General features: G+C 50.7%; 1 protein-coding gene across 1 annotated transcript in view; it reads left to right on the forward strand.

Annotated features, from left to right (window-relative positions):
- The window catches only part of LOC139233058 (very-long-chain 3-oxoacyl-CoA reductase-like), a 37,620-nt gene extending 20,543 nt beyond the window's left edge, over nt 1–17,077 (forward strand). The window contains exons 9-11 of the mRNA XM_070863578.1: nt 467–532; nt 4,231–4,380; nt 16,946–17,077. Of these exons, the coding sequence (XP_070719679.1) occupies nt 467–532; nt 4,231–4,380; nt 16,946–17,077 (348 nt within the window). The remainder of the gene's footprint in view (nt 1–466; nt 533–4,230; nt 4,381–16,945) is intronic.
- Nucleotides 17,078–17,463: the final 386 nt, after the last annotated feature.

The raw sequence follows: 17,463 nt of genomic DNA on the forward strand, positions 1-17,463 counted from the left end.
GCAGGCAGCGCGTTCCCGATCACAACAACTCGCTGCGTAAAAACATTCTCCCCATCTCCCCCTCTGGTTCCATCGCCGATTATCGTCAATCTGTGTCCCTCTGGTTACCGACCCTCCTGCCCCCGGGAACAGTGTCTCCTTATTTACGGTCATGGTTTTGAACACCTCTATTAAATCTCGCCTTATCCTTCCCTGCTCTAAGGAGAACAATCCCAACTTCTCCAGTCTATCCACCTCACTGAAGTCCTTCATCCCTGGACCCATTCTGCTAAATCTCCTCGGCACCCTCTCTAAGGCCTTGACATCCTTCCTGTGGTGGCCCAGCTTGGCCAGCTGCGCACTCACTATGATTTATAAAGGTTTAGCATAATTTGAATGTTTTAAGTAATGGGCAAAGGGGGCTGCAGGATCAGGGTGGTTCTTTTGATGACTGTGCTCTTCACTCTGGGCCCTTCTTCCCCCACAGGTCTTTGTTGATTTCTTTTCTCGAGCACTGAACGCAGAGTACAAGCCAAGGGGCATTATTGTACAGGTATGGCAAAACACATTACTTTTTTATTCTCCTTCCTGCTGATTGAAAACACTCAAGATAAGATGAGAATTGTAGAATGGACGTGGCAGCTGTGGGCGTGACTAGGATTGTTGGATGACCAAAGCATGTGAGGTGGGCTAATCTCATTCTTTGCCCAGTCTTGGTTGATGTGGCATTGTGGTGTTTCATCCCACGTAGTTTCGAGGTGTTGGCCTTGGCTCAATGGCAGCACTCTCGCCTCTCAGTCAGAAGGTTGTGGTTTCAACAACATCAATAACATCTTATATTTATATAGCGCCTTTCACATAAGACCATGTATAAGGGCTGCTGCTGTTCCCGGCATTTTTCCTGCAGCTGTCGTGCTGCAGAAATCATGTCAGTTGTGCTCCGTGACTGTGACTCCGGGAGGAGTTCCTCGGCCACGGGAAGAAGACGATTGAGGAGGACTCTAGTGACGACTTTCCCAGTGGCTGATAGCAGGGAGATTTCTCTGTAGTTGCCGCAGTCGGACTTGTCCCCTTTTTTAAACATTGGTTACGATTACTGCATCTCTGAGATCTCCCGGCATGCTCTCCTTCCTCCAGATGAGAGAGATGAGGTCGTGTATTCTCGCCAGTGCCTCTCCGCCATATTTCAGTGCCTCAGCAGGCTAACATCCCCAGCATCGAAACACTGACCACACTCGACCAGCTCCGCTGGGCAGGGCCACATTGTCCGCATGCCAGACACGAGACTCCCAAAGCAAGCACTCTACTCGGAACTCCTTCACGGCAAACGAGCCAAAGGTGGACAGAGGAAACGTTACAAGGACACCCTCAAAACCTCCCTGATAAAGTGCAACATTCCCACTGAAACCTCGGAGTCCCTGGCCCAAAACCGCCCTAAGTGGAGGAAGTGCATCCGGGAGGGCGCTGAGCACCTCGAGTCTCGTCGCCGAGAGCGTGCAGAAACCAAGCGCAGGCAGCGGAAGGAGCGTGCGACAAACCAGTCCCACGCTCCCCTTCCCTCAACCACTGTCTGTCCCACCTGTGACAGGGACTGTGGCTCTCGTATCGGACTGTTCAGCCATCACAGAACTCACTTCAGGAGTGGAAGCAAGTCTTCCTGGATTCCGAGGGACTGCCTATGATGATGATGATGATGATGAACATTGTAAACTGTCCCAAGGCACATCACAGGATTGCTAAAGACAAAACAAATAACGTCGACACTGAGCCACGTAAGAAATTAAGGCAGATGACCAAAAGCTTGGTGTGGAGCATAAACGCCGGCACAGACCTGTTGTGCCGAATGACCTGTCTCTGTGCTGTATGTTCTATGTACAAAGTCTGAGCAGGTGCTTGTGGCTCTGAATCCCAAGCACAAACTTACATTGATCGACAGTCACACTCAGGATCCTTGAGAATGGCTAATCTGAGAGAGAGATAGGCTCCAAATGTACAGGAGGGCGAGTTATTCTGAGGCAAAGGCATGCTAATCATCCCGTATCCGATCTTGGGAGTCCTTGTTGGTAGCTTGGCTCAGCTGATAGCACTTTCACTTCCTGAGTCAGAAGGTTGTGCCTTGAAGTCCCATTTCTGATTTGATCACTTTGGTGCAGTGTTGAGGAAAGCTGCAATATTAGATGTACCGTCTTTCAGATGAGATGTTAAACTGAGGGCACGTCTGCCTGCTCAGGTGGGCACTATTTGAAGAGGGGCAGGGAGTTTTCTGGATGTCCTGGCCAACAGTTCTCCCTCGACCAAGTCCCACTCACCCATCACCCCCTGTGCTCGCTGCCCCGTGTCCGAACTCGCACCGAGTCCCACTCACCCATCACCCCCTGTGCTCACTGCCCCGTGTCCCAACTCGCACCGAGTCCCACTCACCCATCACCCCCTGTGCTCGCTGCCCCGTGTCCTAACTCGCACCTAGTCCCACTCACCCATCACCCCCTGTGATCGCTGCCCCGTGTCCTAACTCGCACCGAGTCCTGCTCACCCATCACCCCCTGTGCTCGCTGCCCCGTGTCCTAACTCACACCCAGTCCCGCTCACCCATCACCCCCTGTGCTCGCTTCCCCGTGTCCTAACTCGCACCCAGTCCCGCTCACCCATCACCCCCTGTGCTCACTGCCCCGTGTCCTAACTCGCACCCAGTCCCGCTCACCCATCACCCCCTGTGCTCGCTGCCCCGTGTCCTAACTCGCACCCAGTCCCGCTCACTCATCACCCACTGTGCTCGCTGCCCCGTGTCCTAACTCGCACCCAGTCCCGCTCACCCATCACCCCCTGTGCTCGCTGACCTACATTGGCTTCCGGTTAAGCAACGCCTCGATTTCAAAATTCTCATCTTTGTTTTCAAATCCCTCCATGGCCCTCGCCCCACCCTATCTCTGTAATCTCCTCCAGCCCCACAACCCCCCGAGATATCTGCGCTCCTTTAATTCAGCCCTCTTGAGCATCCCTGATTATAATCGCTCCACCATTGGTGGCCGTGCCTTCTGTTGCCTGGGTCCTAATCTCTGGAACTCCCTCCCTAAACCTCTCCGCCTCTCTTTCCTCTTTCAAGACGCTCCTTAAAACATACCTCTTTGACCAAACTTTTGGTCATCTGCCCTAATTTCTACTTATGCGGCTCAGTGTCAAATTTTTTGTCTCATAGTACTCCTGTGAAGGGCCTTGGGTCATTTCACTACGTTAAAGGTGCTATATAAATACACGTTGTTGGTGACTAATACCATCGCAAACTGATCTAATTGGCTGTATGTGGGACTTGGCTATGCTGTGTTTGCTTATGTAACAACGATTACACTTCAAAAGTAATTAATTAGTGCTGGGGAATGCCCCGAGGATGTAAGACATGATACAGGTTTCCCTTCTTTCTCATCCAGTCCGTGCTGTGTTTAATGGACGGTCCAGGTGGAGCCCTGCGCTGAATCTAACTCACATCACACCCAACCTGAAAATACTGGCTGCTAAAAGTACAAGATATCTCTAATCTTGACTTGGATATCAACAACTTTCATTTATACAGCGCCTTTAACATAGTAAAACCTCCAAGGGTACTTAACAGCAGTGCTATCAGATAAAAATTGGACACTGATCCCCATCGGGAAATATTAGCTCAGGAGCATTATCAAACAAAATTTGACCTCGAGCTACACAGAGATATTAGGGCAGGTGCCAAAAAGCTTGGTCAAAGAGATAGGTTTTAAGGAACATTTTAAAGGAGGAGAGGTTTAGGGAGGGAATTCCAGAGCTTAGGGCCCAGGCAGCTGATGGTACGGCCGCCAATATGGAGTGATGGAAATCTGGGGGATGGGCAAGAGACCTTAATTGGAGGAGCGCAGAGATCTCTGGACAGAGGGGGGTGTTGTGGGACTGGAGGAGATTACTTAGAAAAGGGAGGGGACAGGCCATGGAGGGATCTGAAAACAAGGATGAGAATTTTGAAATCGAGGCGTTGCTTAACTGGGAGCCATTGCAGGTTAGCGAGCACAGGGGTGATGGGTGAGCGGGACTCAGTGCGAGTTAGTATACGGATAGCCAAGTTTTGGATGAGCTCAAGTTTATAGAGGGTGTAAGACACGAGGTTGACCAAGAGATCATTGGAATAGTTGGATATTTAACATCTTTCCTGCCACCTCAAACAATAAGAGAAATATTGTGTAAATAAGAAAAGTACGCAACATAGCTGAGATGGATGTTGTTTTTTAGTGCGTGATGCCTCTTTTGGTTTCCACCAACTTGACATCCAATATGGAAACCAATATGTTTGTGAAGCAAGCAGATGACTATGCCCGAGAAGCTCTGAACACAGTCGGGATAAGAGAGCGGACAAATGGCTGCTTGTCCCATGCCTTGCAGGTAAGCGCTAAAGTTACAAAGACGATGGGTGTGTAACGGCACCTCCAGCCATGGAGTTGAGCCCTGCATCTTGCGTGGTTATCTGGGTCAGGAGTTGAGATGCTGTAGCAACACTGAGTGAGATAGGCGGGGTGGGGGAAAGAGGGGAGAAATAAAACAGAAAATGTCTCTCCTCCTGATTGCGATCCGGTGACTCCTGATGGAAGGTCGACACCAACTGAGCACAGGGTTAGACCTTGCGATGATGCCTGCCACGGTTGACTATGCCGGCACCATTCAATGTCTGGACTCGCATGTGAAGGACCATTTTGGGGGTGCAGTACCCTGACACAGCTGGAGGCAGTGAGAAAATGGGGGAGGGGGTTGCACAAGAGACTGTCGCACGATAGCACAGCACTCTGGAGCCCCACTACTATAGGGTGGGCTGGTAATCCTCCATGCACATCGCTATCCACCGTGGCAGGTGACAAGTGAAGGCCATGCATTTCCTAATCTTGGACAGGAAAGCAATTGGGAAACCAAAATGAGTCTCGTGCTGGTGGAAGATGGTGGATGTTGTAACGTATTTGCTTCATGGGTTCTTTGCTTAAGAATTCATAGCAAGACATTGCCATTAGGAACTAGTTGAGTTATTTGCAAAGGTTTAACAATCACACTACACATTACCAGGCTCAGAATCATCCCCTGAACCCAACTGGCTGGGGTTTTATTGAGTCGTGTGAATATTACGTGATTGGCTAAGCCCCTCCCAACTCAACAGTTCTGCCAACCTGTGAGCATACCCACCCACACGGTGCATACGTGACAGGTGGGATGGGGGCCGTAGACCAGCCAGAATCCTGCTATCCAGCCACCCTAGCTGAGAGCGGGAATCTGTGGATTGGGCTTGGCTGTGTTACCTCCACCCTCCCCACCCCACACACCTCCCCCAGCGGTGGAATAGCCTGGGAGCCAAGCTGTTTAGGCTCACACAATAAGAATAGGGCATGGGGGAAGTAGCGGAGGGTGACCAGTGCCTGACAAGCTGTACTCCAGGGAGTATCACAGTATCAGCGACACTAGCTGAGCCAGCCAAGGAGCTCCGCACTCCAGCCCTTTCACTGCAAGGTGATCAGCAGTTTCCCCAAGGAACAGAAAATGTTGTATCATGCAGGCCATCAAGTCCAGAGATTTTCAAAAGGCATTTGATAAGGAGCCACATGAAAGGTTGTTACACAAGATAAGGGCTCATGGGGTTGTGAGTAATGTATTAGCTTAATTGCTTAAAGGACAGATAACAGAGTCGGGATAAATGGATTATTTTCAGGTTGACAGGCTGTAAGTAGTGGGGTGCCACAGGGATCAGTGCTGGAGCCTCAGCTATTTACAATCTATATTAATGACTGAAGTGAAGGGACCGAGTGCAATGGATCCAAGTTTGCTAATGATACAAAGCTAGGTGTGAGCTGTGAGGAGGTCGCAAAGAATCTGCAAAGGGATATAGACAGGTTAAACGAGTGGGCAATAAGGTGGCAGATGGAGTATAATGTGGAGAAATGTGAATTTATTCACTTTGGTAGGAAGAATAGAAAAACTACTTTTTAAATAGTCAGACACTTAAATGTTGGTGTTCAAAGGCACCTGGGTGTCCTTGTACATGAAACACAGAAAGTTAACATGTAGGTAGGCAAATGGTATGTTGGCCTTTATTACAAGGGGGTTGGTTTACAAGAGAAAGGAAGTCTTATTAGAATTGTGCAGGGCTTTGGTGAGACCACACCCGGAGTACTGTGTACAGTTTTGGTCTCCTTATCTAAGGAAGGATATGCTTGCCTTAGAGGCAGTGCAGCGGAGGTTTACTAGATTGATTCCTGGGATGAGAGAGTTAGAATCATAGAATCATAGAAATTTACAGCACGGAAGAAGGCCATTTCGGCCCATCGTGTCTGTGCCGGCCGGCAGCATAAACCCACTTTCTAGCTCTTTGTCCCGAGCCCTATAGATTACAGCACATTGGGCCCAAGTTTCCACATGATTCGCGCCTGATTTTTAGGAGCAACTAGTGGAGAACGGACTATTTTAGAAATCGCAATTCTCCACATTTTTTTTTCTGCAGTTCTAGTCAGGTAGAACAGTTCTAGTTCAGAACAGAATTTTTTCTTCAAAAGGAGGCGTGTCCGGCCACTGACGCCTGATTTGAAAGTTTCCACAGTGAACATGTACTCCAAACTAAAGTAGAAGGGGCCATTGAAGATTTTTGTAGAACTGAAAAAACCTGTTCTACACATCAGGCGCAGGTTACAAATTAGGCGTCCAGAACGAGGTGGGGGGGAAGGGAACTCATTAAATTCGACGATAAATCCTTATTTATACTTCTACAAATATTATACAAATAAATCCAACCTGAATAAACATTTATAAGCCAAGAAAAGATTCAATAAACCATCTTCCTACCTGTGTGAAAGTGCTTCAGCCAGGGAGAATTCTGCAGCTGTTCGTGCCGCTGAGCGAGAGAGGGAGGGAGGGAGGGAGGGAGGGAGAGAGGGAGGGAGAGAGGGAGGGGAGGGAGAGGAGGGGGAGAGGGAGGAGGGGGAGAGGGGAGGGGGAGGGAGAGGAGGGGGAGAGGGGAGGGGGAGGGAGAGGAGGGGGAGAGGGGAGGGAGAGGAGGGGGAGAGGGAGGAGGGGGAGAGGGGAGGGGGAGGGAGAGGAGGGGGAGAGGGGAGGGAGAGGAGGGGGAGAGGGGAGGGAGAGGAGGGGGGGGAAGAGGGGGGGGAGGGGGAGGGAAGGGTGGGGAGGGGGAGGGAAGGGGAAGGGGGGGAGGGGGAGGGAAGGGGGGGAGTGGGGGGAAAGAGGGGGGAGGGGGGGGAAGGGGAGGGGGGGAGCGGACGTCGTATCGGGGCGGGGGAGAGCGGGTCTCGGGTCGGGTCGGGGGGGGGGGCGGGTGTCGGGTCTCGGTCAGGGGGAGCGGGTCTCGGGTCAGGGGGAGCGGGTGTTGGGGGGAGAAGCGGGTCTCGGGTCGGGGGGGGAGCGGGTGTCGGGTCTCGGTCGGGGCGGGGGGGAGCGGGTCTCAGGTGTCGGGGCGGGGGGGAGCGGGTCTCAGGTGTCGGGGCGGGGGGGAGCGGGTCTCAGGTGTCGGGGCGGGGGGGAGCGGGTCTCAGGTGTCGGGGCGGGGGGGAGCGGGTCTCAGGTGTCGGGGCGGGGGGGAGCGGGTCTCGGGTGTCGGGGGGAGAAGCGGGTCTCGGGTGTCGGGGGGGGGGAGCGGGTCTCGGGTGTCGGGGCGGGGGGGAGCGGGTCTCGGGTCGGGGGGGGAGCGGGTGTCGGGTCTCAGGTGTCGGGGCGGGGGGGAGCGGGTCTCAGGTGTCGGGGCGGGGGGGAGCGGGTCTCGGGTGTCGGGGGGGGGGAGCGGGTCTCGGGTCGGGGGGAGCGGGTGTCGGGTCTCGGTCGGGGCGGGGGGGGAGCGGGTCTCAGGTGTCGGGGCGGGGGGAGCGGGTCTCGGGTGTCGGGGGGGGGGAGCGGGTCTCAGGTGTCGGGGCGGGGGGGAGCGGGTCTCGGGTCGGGGGGAGCGGGTGTCGGGTCTCGGTCGGGGGGAGCGGGTGTCGGGTCTCGGTCGGGGCGGGGGGGAGCGGGTCTCGGGTCTCGGGTCGGGGGGAGCGGGTGTCGGGGGGAGAAGCGGGTCTCGGGTCGGGGGGGGAGCGGGTGTCGGGTCTCGGTCGGGGCGGGGGGGAGCGGGTCTCGGGTCTCGGGTCGGGGGGAGCGGGTGTCGGGGGGAGAAGCGGGTCTCGGGTCGGGGGGAGCGGGTGTCGGGGGGAGAAGCGGGTCTCGGGTCGGGGGGGGAGCGGGTGTCGGGGGGAGAAGCGGGTCTCGGGTCGGGGGGAGCGGGTGTCGGGGGAGAAGCGGGTCTCGGGTCGGGGGGAGCGGGTGTCGGGGGGAGAAGCGGGTCTCGGGTCGGGGGGGAGCGGGTGTCGGGTCTCGGTCGGGGCGGTGGGGGAGCGGGTCTCAGGTGTCGGGGCTGGGGGGAGCGGGTGTCGGGGGGGGGAGCGGGTCTCAGGTGTCGGGGGGAGCGGGTGTCGGGGGGAGAAGCGGGTCTCGGGTCGGGGGGAGCGGGTGTCGGGTGTCGGGTCTCGGTCGGGGCTGCGAGGGGGAGCGGGTGTAGGGTCTCGGCCGGGTCGGGGAGCGGGTCTCGGGTCAGGGCGGGGGGGAGCGGGTCTCGGGTCGGGCGGGGGGGAGCGGGTCTCGGGTCGGTCTCGGGTCAGGGCGGGGGGGGGAGCGGGTCTCGGGTCGGGCGGGGGGGGAGCGGGTCTCGGGTCGGGCGGGGGGGGAGCGGGTCTCGGGTCGGGTCTCGGGTCGGGTTGTGGGGGGGAGCGGGTCTCAGGTCGGGTTGGGGGGGGGGAGCGGGTCTCGGGTCACGGCTGGGGCGGGGGGGGGGGAGCGGGTCTCGGGTCTCAGGTCGGGTTGGGGGGGGGGAGCGGGTGTCGGGTCGGGTCTGGTCGGCGGGGCGGCGGGGGGGGGGGGGAGAGAGAGAGTGTCGGGTCTGGTCGGGCGGGGAGCAGGAGCTGGCCGTGGGAGAAGCCTCATTGACGCAGCCCCAGTGAGGCCATTGGGCCAGGGCTAGGGGCTGCGTGCTTCGGGCCCCTCCCACACAGTTCGGCGCCTGGAGCTACTGCACATGCGTGCCGACTGTAGCGCGCATGTGCAGAGGTCCCGGCACTGTTTTCAGCGCCGGGACCTGGCTCCGCCCCCCCACAGCTCGTGCTGGCTGCGCCGAGTGCCACAGGACCTGTAAGTCGGGGAGAATACCGAGGATTTTTTTAGGCGCCGTTTTAGGCGCGAAAAACGGGCGCCCAGCTCGGAGGAGCGCCCGTTTTTTTTCTTGTGGAAACTTGGGCCCTTTAAGTGCACATCCAAATATTTTTCAAATGTGGTGAGGGTTTCTGCCTCTACCACCCTTTCAGGCCGTGAGTTCCAGACCCCCACTGCCCTCTGGGTGAAGAAACTTCCCCTCATATCTCCTCTAAATCTCCTCTAATTACTTTAAATCTATGTCCCCTGGTTGGTGAACCCTCTGCCGAGGGAAACAGGTCCTTCCTATCCACGCTATCCAGGCCCCTCATAATTTTATACACCTCAATCAGGTCTCCTCTAAGCCTCCTCTGTTCCAAAGAAAACAGACCCAGCATCTCCAATCTTTCCTCATAGCCAAAATTCTCCAGTCCAGGCAACATTCTGGTAAATCTCCTCTGCACCCTTTCCAGTGCAATCACATCTTTCCTGTAATGTGGTGACCAGAACTGCACGCAGTGCTCCATCTGCGGCCCAACCAGTGTTTTATACAGTTCAAGCATGACCTCCTTGCTCTTGTATTCCATGCCGTGACTAATAAAGGCAAGTATTCCTTATGCCTTCTTAACCACCTTATCTATCTGGCCTGCTACCTTTCGGGATCTGTGGACCTGCCCTCCCAGGTCCCTTTGTACCTCTACAATTTTTCAGTGTTCTAAAAAGGGAGAGAGAACAGCCAGTTGTCGTGGTGCACATTGGTACCAACGACATAGGTAAAAAAAGGGATGAGGTCCTACGAAACAAATTTAAGGAGCGAGGAGGTAAATTAAAAAGTAGGATCTCAAAAGTAGTAATCTCAGGATTGCTACCAGTACCACATGCTAGTCAGAGTAGGAATCGCAGGATAGCTTGATCAGTGGTGCAGCAGGGAGGGATTCAAATTCCTGGGGCATTGGAACCGGTTCTGGGGGAGGTGGGACCAGTACAAACCGGACGGTCTGCACCTGGGCAGGACCGGAACCAATGTCCTAGGGGGAGTGTTTGCTAGTACTGTTGGGGAGGAGTTAATCTAATATGGCAGGGGGATGGGAACCAATGGAGGGAGTCAGAGGGAAACAAAAAGGAGATAAAAGCAAAAAACAGAAAGGAGATGAGAAAAAATGGAGGGCAGAGAAACGCAAGACAAAGAACAAAAAGGGCCACTGTACAACAAAATTCTAAAAGGACAAAGGGTGTTAAAAAAACAAGCCTGAAGGCTTTGTGTCTTAATGCAAGGAGTATCCGTTATAAGGTGGATGAATTAACTGTGCAAATAGATGTTAACAAATATGATGTGATTGGGATTATGGAGACGTGGCTCCAGAATGATCAGGGCTGGGAACTCAACATCCAGGGGTATTCAACATTCAGGAAGGATAGAATAAAAGGAAAAGGAGGTGGGGTAGCATTGCTGGTTAAAGAGGAGATTAGTACAATAATTAGGAATGACATTAACTTGAATGATGTGGAATCTATATGGGTAGAGCTGCAGAACACCAAAGGGCAAAAAACGTTAGTGGGAGTTGTGTACAGACCTCCAAACAGTAGTAGTGATGTTGGGGAGGGCATCAAACAGGAAATTATGGGTGCATGCAATAAGGGTGCAGCAGTTATAATGGGTGACTTTAATATGCACATAGATTGGGCTAACCAAACTGGAAGCAATACGGTGGAAGAGGATTTTCTGGAGTGCATAAGGGATGGTTTTCTAGACCAATATGTCGAGGAACCAACTAGGGGAGAGGCCATCTTAGACTGGGTGTTGTGTAATGAGAGAGGATTAATTAGCAATCTCGTTGTGCGAGGCCCCTTGGGGAAGAGTGACCATAATATGGTGGAATTCTGCATTAGGATGGAGAATGAAACAGTTAATTCAGAGACCATGGTCCAGAACTTAAAGAAGGGTAACTTTGAAGGTATGAGGCGTGAATTGGCTAGGATTGATTGGCGAATGATACTTGAGGGGTTGACTGTGGATGGGCAATGGCAGACATTTAGAGACCGCATGGATGAACTACAACAATTGTACATTCCTGTTTGGCATAAAAATAAAAAAGGGAAGGTGGCTCAACCGTGGCTATCTAGGGAACTCAGGGATAGTATTAAAGCCAAGGAAGTGGCATACAAATTGGCCAGAAATAGCAGCGAACCTGGGGACTGGGAGAAATTTAGAACTCAGCAAAGGAGGACAAAGGGTTTGATTAGGACAGGGAAAATGGAGTAGGAGAAGAAGCTTGCAGGGAATTATAAGACGGATTGCAAAAGGTTCTACAGATATGTAAAGAGAAAAAGGTTAGTAAAGACAAACGTAGGTCCCCTGCAGTCAGAATCAGGGGAAGTCATAACGGGGAACAAAGAAATGGTGGACCAATTGAACAAGTACTTTGGTTCGGTATTCACTAAGGAGGACACTAACAACATTCCGGATATAAGAAGGGTCAGAGGGTCTAGTAAGGAGTAGGAACTGAGGGAAATCCTTATTAGTCGGGAAATTGTGTTGGGGAAATTGATGGGATTGAAGGCCGATAAATCTCCAGGGCCTGATGGACTGCTTCCCAGAGTACTTAAGGAGGTGGCCTTGGAAATAGCGGATGCATTGACAGTCATTTTCCAACATTCCATTGACTCCGGATCAGTTCCTATCGAGTGGAGGGTAGCCAATGTAACCCCACTTTTTAAAAAGGGAGGGAGAGAGAAAACAGGGAATTATAGACCGGTCAGCCTGACATCGGTAGTGGGTAAGATGATGGAATCAATTATTAAGGATGTCATAGCAGCGCATTTGGAAAGAGATGACATGATAGGTCCAAGTCAGCACGGATTTGTGAAAGGGAAATCATGCTTGACAAATCTTCTGGAATTTTTTGAGGATGTTTCCAGTAGAGTGGACAAGGGAGAACCATTTGATGTGGTATATTTGGACTTTCAGAAGGCTTTCGACAAGGTTCCACACAAGAGATTAATGTTAAAGCACATGGGATTGGGGGTAGTGTGCTGACATGGATTGAGAAATGGTTGTCAGACAGGAAGCAAAGAGTAGGAGTAAATGGGTACTTTTCAGAATGGCAGGCGGTGACTAGTGGGGTACCGCAAGGTTCTGTGCTGGGACCCCAGCTGTTTACAATGTATATTAATGATTTAGACGAGGGGATTAAATGTAGTATCTCCAAATTTGCGGATGACACTAAGTTAGGTGGCAGTGTGAGCTGCGAGGAGGATGCTATGAGGCTGCAGAGCGACTTGGATAGGTTAGGTGAGTGGGCAAATGCATGGCAGATGAAGTATAATGTGGATAAATGTGAGGTTGTCCACTTTGGTGGTAAAAACAGAGAGACAGACTATTATCTGAATGGTGACAGATTAGGAAAAGGGGAGGTGCAACGAGACCTGGGTGTCATGGTACATCAGTCATTGAAGGTTGGCATGCAGGTACAGCAGGCGGTTAAGAAAGCAAATGGCATGTTGGCCTTCATAGCGAGGGGATTTGAGTACAGGGGCAGGGAGGTGTTGCTACAGTTGTACAGGGCCTTGGTGAGGCCACACCTGGAGTATTGTGTACAGTTTTGGTCTCCTGACCTGAGGAAGGACATTCTTGTTATTGAGGGAGTGCAGCGAAGGTTCACCAGACTGATTCCCGGGATGGCGGGACTGACCTATCAAGAAAGACTGAATCAACTGGGCTTGTATTCACTGGAGTTCAGAAGAATGATAGGGGACCTTATAGAAACGTTTAAAATTCTGATGGGTTTAGACAGGTTAGATGCAGGAAGAATGTTCACAATGTTGGGGAAGTCCAGAACCAGGGGTCACAGTCTAAGGATAAGAGGTAAGCCATTTAGGACCGAGATGAGGAAGAACTTCTTCACCCAGAGAGTGGTGCACCTGTGGAATTCTCTACCACAGAAAGTTGTTGAGGCCAATTCACTAAATATATTCAAAAAGGAGTTGGATGTAGTCCTTACTACTAGGGGGATCAAGGGGTATGGCAAGAAAGCAGGAATGGGGTACTGAAGTTGCATGTTCAGCCATGAACTCATTGAATGGCGGTGCAGGCTAGAAGGGCCGAATGGCCTACACCTGCACCTATTTTCTATGTTTCTATGTTTCTACCAGATAATTTGTATTCCCTTGCCTTGTTAGACCTCCCCAAATGCATTACCTCACACTTATCCGGATTGAATTCTATTTTTATAGAGATGTTATATTACAGGTCAAATAAAATATTACCACGTTGATTATTCAGCCCACCTGACCAGTTCATTGATATCTTCCTGCAGTCTGCAGCTTTCTTCTTCATTATCAACCACACAGCCTATTTTAGTGTCATCTGTAAACTTTTTAATCATACCCCCAACATTCAAGTCCAAGTCATTGATATATACCTCAAAAAGCAAGGGACCCAGCACTGAGCCCTGCAGAACCTCACTGGATACAGCCTTCCAGTCACAAAAACATCCATCAACTATTACCCTTTGCTTCCTGCCTCATGATCCAATTTTGGATCCAACTTGCCACTTTGCCCTGGATCCCATGGGCTTTTACTTTCGTGACCAGTCTGCCATGTGGGACCTTATCAAAAGCTTTGCTAAAATCCATATACACTACATCATACGTACTGCCTTCATTGACCCTCCTGGTTACCTCCTCGAAAGATTCAATCAAGTTAGTCAGACACGACCTTCCCTGAACAAATCCATGCTGACTGTCCTTGATTAATGAAGATTTATCCTGACCCTCAGGATTTTCTCCAATAATTTTTCCACCACTCATCATCATAGACGGTCTCTCGAAACGAGGATGACTTGCTTCCAAGCCAAAAGAGGATGAGTTCACAGGTGTTTCAATAAAGGACCCGAACTACATCCTGAAGGGTGGAAGATGCCTGTGGGTGGATTTTTTTAACGTGGGGTGGCCGTTACACACCAGCCACCACATGGGCTTGACAGAGCGAGGTCTTGGTCCAGTGGCAAGGGTTAACCAGGACGATTGGAGACCTGCTCTGCTGCATGGACCTAGTGCACACACTTATCGCAGTGTGGACTGACCTGTGCTACCCCTGGCCCTGAACTCACGCCTCCCTGGGCCCCCGATCACGACCCTCTACGGTCTCGCCCCGATCTCGCTGCTCCTGCTGTATCTGTATTTAATAATGCGAAGGCATAGTGTCTGTGAGTTACCTCTCGGGGTATTGTTCCCACTAATCACTTTAGATGGTGATGACATCAGTTGGCCTGGGTTCCCAGCCTATCAGTGTGAAATGCCCGTTTGCATATGATTGCACCTTAGCCAGGTTAGCCTGGCTCGAACTCCTGCCAGTCAATCCTATTCCCTAAGCTACCCCCACAAGCTTGCCAAACAGTACAGTTCATTCTTGGGATTTTGGATTTAAGGATTTAAAGTATTGTTCAGAAAAATGGCCAGAAAGCTGGTGCTACAAGGGCCTCCTCTGCATCCGTGAGCTGGACTATTTGTAGAGTCTCCCGCTCCCTCCAGCCCTCTCCGTCTATCGTGCATTTTGTGCTTTCTTCTACAAGGGGCGAAAAAATAGACCTTGTGAGTGAATGGAGGTCAGGTATTCACCCGTCGGATGTGGTGCATTCGGTAGGCTGACTGGCCTGTAATTACTCGGTCTATCCCTTTCTCCCTTTTTAAACAAAGGTACAACGTTAGCAGTCCTCAAGTCCTCTGGCACCACACCTGTAGCCAAAGAGAACTGGAAAATGATGGTCAGAGCCTCTGCTATTTCCTTGTTTGCGTCTCTTAACACCCTGGAATACATTTTATCTGGGCCTGGGGATTTATCCACTTTCAAAGCTTAATACTTCCTCTCTCACTATGTTTATCTTGTCTAACATTTCACACTACTTCTCCCTCATTGCAAAGTCTGCATCGCCCCTCTCCTTTGTGAAAACAATTGCAAAGTATTCATTCAGAATCATACCCACATCTTCTGTCTCCACACACAGATTTCCTTTGTGGTCTCTAATAGGCCCCACTCTTTCTCTAGTTATCCTCTTGCTCTTAATGTATTTATAAAACATTTTTGGGTTTTCCCTGATTTTACTTGTCAACATGTTTTCATGCTCTCTTTGCTTTCCTGTTATCTTTTTTAATTGCACCCCTACACTTCTTATACTCCTCTCAAATCTCTGCAGTATTGAGTTCTCGGAATCTATCATAAGCCTCCTTTTTTTTCTTTATCCTACCCTGTCTGTCCCTTGACATCCAGGGGCTCTAGATTTGTTAGCCCCACCCTTTTTTAAGGGAACATACTTGCTCTGTACCCTCAGGATCTGCTCCTTGACACTGATTTACCATCAAGTAGCCTTTTCCAGTCCACCTTGGTCAAATCCCATCTCAGTTCAGCAAAATTGGTTTTATCCTAATTGAGAACTTTTTTCCTGGTCCACCTTTGTCCTTTTCCATAACTACTCTAAATCTTACTGAATTATAATCACTAGTACCAAAATGTTCTCCCATTGATACCCTTTCCGCCGGCCCCTCTTCATTCCCCAAAACCAAGTCCAGAACCGCCCCCTCCCTTGTTGGGCTTGTTACATACTGGCTAAAGAAGTTCTCCTGCATGCATTTTAGAAATTCTATACCCTCTATACCATTCACACTGCTTTTTTTCCCCAGTTAATATTAGGGGAGTTAAAATCCCCCACTATTACAGCTCTGTAGATTTTGCACTTCGCAGCAATTTGCCCACATATTTGTTCTTCTATCTCCCTCTTACTGTTTGGGGGTCTATAGTACACTCCAGTAGTGCGATCGTTTCTTTTTTGTTCTTCAATTGAATCCATATGGCCTTGTTTGATGACCCCTCTAACATATCACCCCTTCTCACAGCTGTAACTGTTTCTTTAATTAATACTGTGACCCGCCCTTCTTTTTTACTCCCCTCTCTTATCCCATCTGAAAACCCTGTAACCAGGAATGTTGAGCTGCCATACATGTCCTTCTTTCAGCCATGTCTCAGTAATGGCTATAATGTCATACTCCCAATTGTCTATCTGTGCTCTCAGCTCATCTGTCTTATTCCCTGTACTCCTTGAATTGAAGTATATACTATTTAGTGCTGGCAAACTCCCTTGTTGTCTATTTTCCAGCCCTTGTTTCCTCTGTCTTCCAAATTCACTTTCTACTTTTCTGCTGCCCAATTCCAGCTTTGCTTCTCTGCCCACTGAATCCATTCTCCGGTTTCCATCCCCCTGCCAAGCTAGTTTAAACCCTCCCTAACAAATCTATGTGGAGAGATTGAGTAGATTGAGGCCATACTCTTTGGAGCTTAGAAGAATGAGAGGTGACCTCATTGAAACCTACAAGATTCACAGATTGACAGAGTAGATGCTGAGAGGTTGTTAAGCCTGGCTGGAGAGTCGACAACTAGGGGGCATAGACTCAGGATAAGGGTTCGGTCATTTAGAATGAGGAGACATTTTTTCACTGGGGTTTGTGAATCTTTGGTATTCTCTACTCCAGAGGGATGTGGATGCTCAGTTGAATATATTCACGGCTGTGATCGATTACATTTAAGGGAATGAAGGGAAATGGGGATCAGGCAGGAAAGTGGAGTTGAGGTAGAAGATCAGCCATGATCTTAGTGAGTGGCGGAGCAGGCTCGAGGGGCCGAATGACCGACTCCTGCTCCAATCCTTATGCCCTTATGTTGTCTGTATGTGAATGGAGGAGAAGGGCGATAGTCAAGTTGGGATCAGATGTCAGTTTATCCTGATGAAACTCTTTTTCTAAACTGTTCCTCCAGCATTTCTTCTTCGAAAGGCTATTTCCAGAATGGCTCCGACTGACCCAGTTCAGCTTAAATAACTTCAAGAAATGCATGGAAAGCAGAAAGCCATTCGTGGAGAAATGGCACAGGAAGTTCAAGACAACATAGTTGCAACATGATTGGAGGGGGTGGGGTGGTGGGGTGAAGGGAACTTCTCTCATACCATAATTATAGTGTGGTCCGCTCGTCATCTGGTGTTTGTGGTTTAGTTCAGTGACATGTTTAGTATGATCCATGCAACTGAATTTGTTGGGTCAGCTGAAGTGGTTTTCTCATTAGTAGTTTAAGATTTTAATGTTCTGTGCTGTTCACCTAAACTAGGGTTTTGAAGCGCGTTAGAAGGTCCTTGGAATTTGAAAGAGGGTTCAAAAGCGTGAAGCCAGACAGATTGTTTTAGATGAAAATTGAAACAGGGCCTGAAAAGTGTGTTCTAACATTTTGATATAATATTAAGAAATTGGGTTTGAGGCTAATTAGGGTGCTAATGGCGGTGG

The sequence above is a fragment of the Pristiophorus japonicus genome, chromosome 20 (assembly GCF_044704955.1).
Source record: "Pristiophorus japonicus isolate sPriJap1 chromosome 20, sPriJap1.hap1, whole genome shotgun sequence".
Lineage (NCBI taxonomy): Eukaryota > Metazoa > Chordata > Chondrichthyes > Pristiophoridae > Pristiophorus > Pristiophorus japonicus.